This window comes from Balaenoptera acutorostrata, chromosome 9 (assembly GCF_949987535.1).
Source record: "Balaenoptera acutorostrata chromosome 9, mBalAcu1.1, whole genome shotgun sequence".
Classification (NCBI taxonomy): Eukaryota; Metazoa; Chordata; class Mammalia; order Artiodactyla; family Balaenopteridae; genus Balaenoptera; species Balaenoptera acutorostrata.
In genome coordinates this window covers 7,509,338-7,514,445 of record NC_080072.1, presented here as the reverse complement: position 1 = coordinate 7,514,445, position 5,108 = coordinate 7,509,338, and the positions used below count along the sequence as shown (strand labels likewise).

The 5,108-nt window shown below is 59.0% G+C and overlaps 1 protein-coding gene across 6 annotated transcripts; it reads left to right on the top strand.

Moving 5' to 3' along the window:
* The first annotated feature begins 177 nt into the window (after window positions 1–177).
* TM7SF2 (transmembrane 7 superfamily member 2) lies at window positions 178–4,993 on the top strand. 6 transcript variants are annotated; one of them, XM_057553014.1, is made up of 10 exons: window positions 178–380; window positions 780–976; window positions 1,078–1,132; window positions 1,507–1,701; window positions 1,781–1,884; window positions 3,411–3,530; window positions 3,617–3,785; window positions 3,992–4,072; window positions 4,161–4,283; window positions 4,604–4,993. In XM_057553014.1, the coding sequence occupies exons 1-10, from the start codon at window positions 332–334 to the stop codon at window positions 4,762–4,764; spliced, it is 1,254 nt and encodes a 417-aa protein (XP_057408997.1). In that variant the 5' UTR covers window positions 178–331; the 3' UTR covers window positions 4,765–4,993. The 6 variants fall into 6 exon arrangements, with proteins under 6 accessions (XP_057408997.1, XP_057408996.1, XP_057409002.1 ...); XM_057553013.1 differs by having other exon boundaries at window positions 3,339–3,530; XM_057553019.1 differs by lacking the exon at window positions 1,507–1,701.
* Window positions 4,994–5,108: the final 115 nt, after the last annotated feature.

Here is a 5,108-nt window from a genome sequence, read left to right as displayed (position 1 = left end):
CTCCTTGTCGCCTGCCTGGGCGGGGCTTGCGGGGGGGAGGGAGGTGGAGCTGTGAGCCTGAGACTGCAGAGGCGGCTTTGGAGGCGTTCCTGTTGGTCTCGCCCCTGAGAGACGATTGGCTGACCTGCTGGGCCCAGGATGGGCCGGGGGCGGGTCCATTTAAAGACCTCGGGACAAAAGCGGTCGCTGTCTGTGCTCCGTGCAGACAGGTGCAAGCCCAGCTGGGCTGGATCCTCCGCGTCACCGAACCCATCTGCTGGGGGATGGGGTGGGCTGTGTTTCCTTGACGGATTTTTGAGAGTCCCCAACCCCCGGCGGAGCGGAGGAGACCATGGCCCCTCAGGGCTCCCAGGCCGAGCTGGAATTCGGAGGACCCCTGGGTAATGGGGCAGAGAGAGGGGGTACTTGGGGCCAGAGCTATGCGAGGGAGAACTGGAGGGTTGCGCTATGAGCGGGGATGGGGGCAGGATCTGAGGATGAAAGGCTTTGAGGGGTATCGGGAGTCAGAGGATCTAGGAGTTTGCGGGGGAGCGTCTGGAGAGGGGGCTGAGGAGGAACCAGGTCCGGCGGCTGCAGAGCAGGGGGTTTGTGGCATGGAGGACCGGGCGGAATAGGGGGAAGAGGAGCAGGATCCTCGAGGGGACCAAGACAGAAGTCAGAGAAGGGGGCCGAGGGCGGAGGCCGGGATGTGGAAGATGGCGGGAATGCTGAGGGGCCCGCCTGCGGGGGTCCGGGAGAGTTGGACAGCGGACCCCTGCCGCGACTGCCCCCTTCCCCAGGCGCTGCGGCGCTGCTGCTGCTGCTTCCCGCCACCATGTTCCACCTGCTGCTGGTAGCCCGCTCGGGCCCGGCGCGCCTCCTGGGCCCCCCGCCTTACCTGCCGGAACTCGAGGAGCTGTGGAGACCGTGGGCGCTGTTGCTGTGTCTCACCTGGCTCGGCCTGCAGGCGGCGCTCTACCTCTTGCCGGCGCGCAAGGTGCGGACGCGGCTCGCGGACGCGCGGGGGAGGCGGGCGGAGAGAGGGGCTTGGCGAGAAGAAAGACACCCTCAACCCTTAGCACCCTTTTGTGCCCACAGGTGGCCGAGGGGCAGGAACTGAAGGACAAGAGTCGACTGCGCTACCCCATTAACGGTGCTTGGGGGCTGGGTTCTTGCGCGGAGTTGTGGGGATGGGGGTGGAGCCCCAGGCCCGGTGGGGAGGTGTATGGAGATGAGCCCGCGACCCCAATTTCTATTTTGTGCCTCTTTTACGCCCAGGACAGACGTAGGGGGTTCCACTGGCTCCCTCCACACCCCTCCTCCCTCCACTCCCAGCATTGCTGCCACTCTATGCACCAGAGAAGTGGCTGGGGTGACCCTAACGGCTTGGGACAAGGTCTGAGACCTCCCTGGGCTTTAGGCTGTGTGTGTGCGTGTGTGTGTGCGCGCGCGCGCGCGTGTGTATTTGGGGGTGGGGCGGAGGGGGAGGGGCGCAATCCCCAGGTCTCACTGTGTGCTGTGGTTCAGGCTTCCAGGCCCTGGTGCTGACAGCCCTGTTGGTGGGCCTGGGGGTGTCAGCCGGGCTGCCCCTGAGCGCGCTCCCGGAAATGCTCCTGCCCTTGGCCTTTGCGGCCACCCTCACCGCCTTCATCTTCAGCCTCCTTCTCTATCTGAAGGCTCTGGTAGCCCCTGCCTCTGCCCTGGCACCCGGGGGGAACTCAGGTGAGAGGAGTCCTAGTAGGGTGTGGATGCAGGCAGATGGGGGTGCTTGCTTGCACCTCACCCTCCCATTATTCTCCAGGCAATCCCATTTACGACTTTTTCCTGGGACGGGAGCTCAACCCGCGCATCTGTTCCTTTGACTTCAAATATTTCTGCGAACTGCGGCCTGGCCTCATCGGCTGGGTATGCTGGGCATGGCTAAGTGGGCCTCCAGCCAGGAGGAGGGGTGGGATGGGTGAGCAGTGCCTGGGCTGCGCAGGGCCAATATTGTGCTGACATAAATCATTAATCATTCATTCCACAAATATTTGTTGAGTCCATCATGTGCCCAAGCACTGCTCTAAGTACTGGGAGACAAAAGAAAGAAAAGTTACAGGAAAGAAAGAAAAAACCCTCTGTCTTCATGAAGCCTACATTCTAGTGGGAAAGACAGACAAAAAATAAGTAAAATATGTATCGCATGTCAGGGGACGCTAAGTGCTATGGGGAAAAAGTGAGGGAGTTAGGAGAGCAGGTGCAATTATAAATAAAGCGGTCAAGCGCAAAATCTATTTCGAGGAGGAGAGAGAGTGATCCTGTGCTGCTTGCTGGTCAAAGCGGTGCAGAACTTCAAACTGGTCACTGGGTTTAGCAACCTGTCACTGGTAGCCTTGAAAACAGGCCAACTGTGTTTTTTTGGTTATAATCACCCATACTGGACTGTGGTCAAGATTTCCTGAAGGGTTTCTTGAGCAAGGTCCCTGTCACCCTGGAAACTACCTCATCCAGAGACGGGAGGAGTGCTGGGCGCCCGTCACAGATCTGGTCTTCAAGGCTGTTTCCTCATCATGTGTGAAATGGGATAAAGTAAGAGCTTCCTCCCAAGATTATTGTGAGGATTAGAGGTGGTAACCTGATTGGCAGCCTCAAGCCAGTGCTACCAGAATGGGGGTGCTCAGTATAGGCTGGCTGCCAGCTCATCATTATCGAGCACTTACTAGGTGCTTAGTGCTTCACACACATTATGGTCCATGATGATCTCCCTTTTCTACATGGAGGTGGGGAAAATAGGCTTTAGAGAGGGTAAGCAGCTTGCCCAGGTGGCGAAGCTGAGATTCAAAACCAGGTCTGTTTTTTTTTTTTTTTTAATTTTATTTATTTATTTATTTATGGCTGTGTTGGGTCTTCGTTTCTGTGCGAGGGCTTTCTCTAGTTGCGGCAAGTGGGGGCCACTCTTCATCGCGGTGCGCGGGCCTCTCACTATCGCGGCCTCTCTTGTTGCGGAGCACAGGCTCCAGACGCGCAGGCTCAGTAATTGTGGCTCACGGGCCCAGTTGCTCCGCGGCATGTGGGATCTTCCCAGACCAGGGCTCAAACCCGTGTCCCCTGCATTGGCAGGCAGATTCTCAACCACTGCGCCACCAGGGAAGCCCAAAACCAGGTCTGTTTTAACTCTCAAGCCTGAAGTGTGCAGTTTCTCCCAACAGTGCTCTCCCAAAGGGAACACTACAGGACACGGCAAGAGAAAACAGGTCAGGAGGTGGTCCAGTGCAGTCTCTGTGCCCCTGGGTACAGGGGCCGGAGCCACTCAACAAAGGCCTGGAGAGTTAGTGACGGACAGCTGAGAGAAGGGCACAGGCTGGCCACTGCCTTTCCAGGCGCTGCACCTCACCTCTGTGGAGACGGACTGGGAACAGACTGCCCTGTCTCACCCGCTGTGCAACCCCCAGGTCCTCATCAACCTGGCCTTGCTGATGCAGGAAGCAGAACTTCGGGGGAGTCCCTCACTGGCCATGTGGCTGGTCAATGGCTTCCAGCTACTATATGTGGGTGATGCCCTTTGGCACGAGGTGAGGCAGGACTGGGCTAGGGAGGGAGAGGGTGCCTGAGGACCTCGTGGGGACTAAGCCAGTGTGTCTGGGTCCTGTCCCTGCAGGAGGCGGTCCTCACCACCATGGACATCATACACGACGGGTTTGGCTTCATGCTGGCCTTTGGGGACCTCGCCTGGGTACCCTTCACCTACAGCCTGCAGGCCCAGTTCCTGCTGTACCACCCAGAGCCCCTGGGGTTGCCCCTGGCCTCGGTCATCTGCCTCATCAATGGTCAGTCAGGAAGGGGCAGCGTTCTCCCTCCCCCTTTCATTCGTTCACTATTTATTCAGCACCCACTAGGTAGGTGCTAAGCCTCACACCCTTCTTTAAAGCCAAGGGCTGGGTCCTGGGTCTCCTGGCAGAATGAGTCTAGGCTGTGGGTAGTTGGTCAGGGTCAGACAGAAGGCCCCTGACTGCCTGCTCACGCTTTCTCCCAGCTGTTGGTTACTACATCTTCCGTGGAGCCAATTCTCAGAAAAACACCTTCCGGAAGAATCCTTCTGATCCCAGAGTGGCTGGTGAGCTGGGTTTCTGGGGTGCCATGAAGCGAGGTCGGGCAGCTGGACTTCCAGGGGGTCCCCCATCCCACTACGTGTCTTTCCCCAGACCTTGAGACCATCTCTACAGCCACAGGGCGACGGCTGCTGGTGTCTGGGTGGTGGGGTATGGTCCGCCATCCCAACTACCTTGGAGACCTCATCATGGCTCTGGCCTGGTCCTTGCCCTGCGGTGAGTGGTTTGGGTTGGCGCACGGCAGGGGCCGTTAAGTGTGTGAGGGGCAGAGGCGGAGTGGTGAGCACAGGATGCCCAGTGTGGGTGTGGAATGGAGAACAGGGCTGCGCCCCAGTGGAGGGAGTAGTCGGGGAGCTGGGGATGGACTCAGGGTGTGGCTGGGCCGGACCTCTGTGACAGCCTAGCACGCCAGCACTCCCTGCAGACCTTGGACCTTTCACCATGGAGCCCTGATGGCCCTGTGAGCCATTAGCTGTGGAAACCTTTGTGAACTGGGGGGCTGGCTGAGTGGTCAAGAGAGACCCCTTTCCCCACAGGGGTGTCCCACCTGTTGCCCTACTTCTACCTCCTTTACTTCACTGCGCTGTTGGTACACCGTGAGGCCCGGGATGAGCAGCAGTGTCTGCAGAAGTATGGCCTGGCCTGGCATGCATACTGCCAGCGTGTGCCCTATCGAATCGTGCCCTACATCTACTGAAGCAGCTCCACGTGTCCCATGTCGGGCCACATGCCCACCCAGCTGCCAGCACACCCAGCACCAGGAGCCTGGACTCACCTGGCACTCAAGGGCCTGCACCCTACCCTGCTCTGAGCTCCGACAGGCAGTGGTGAATAGCCTGATAGGTGGTTGGAGCAAAAGGGGAAAACGAAGCCAAAATGGAGTGGAGGGGCTGCTCTTCCTCCTTGGATAAACATCTGGAACGTTTGATGCTGCTTCTCTCCCTTTCTGGGGCCAGGTTGTTTAAAAACTGGCTGGGTCAGCCCCCATCAGGGAGAAGCTGACAGGTGGTCTGTGGGCCCAACCGTTTGGGGGTGGGTGGC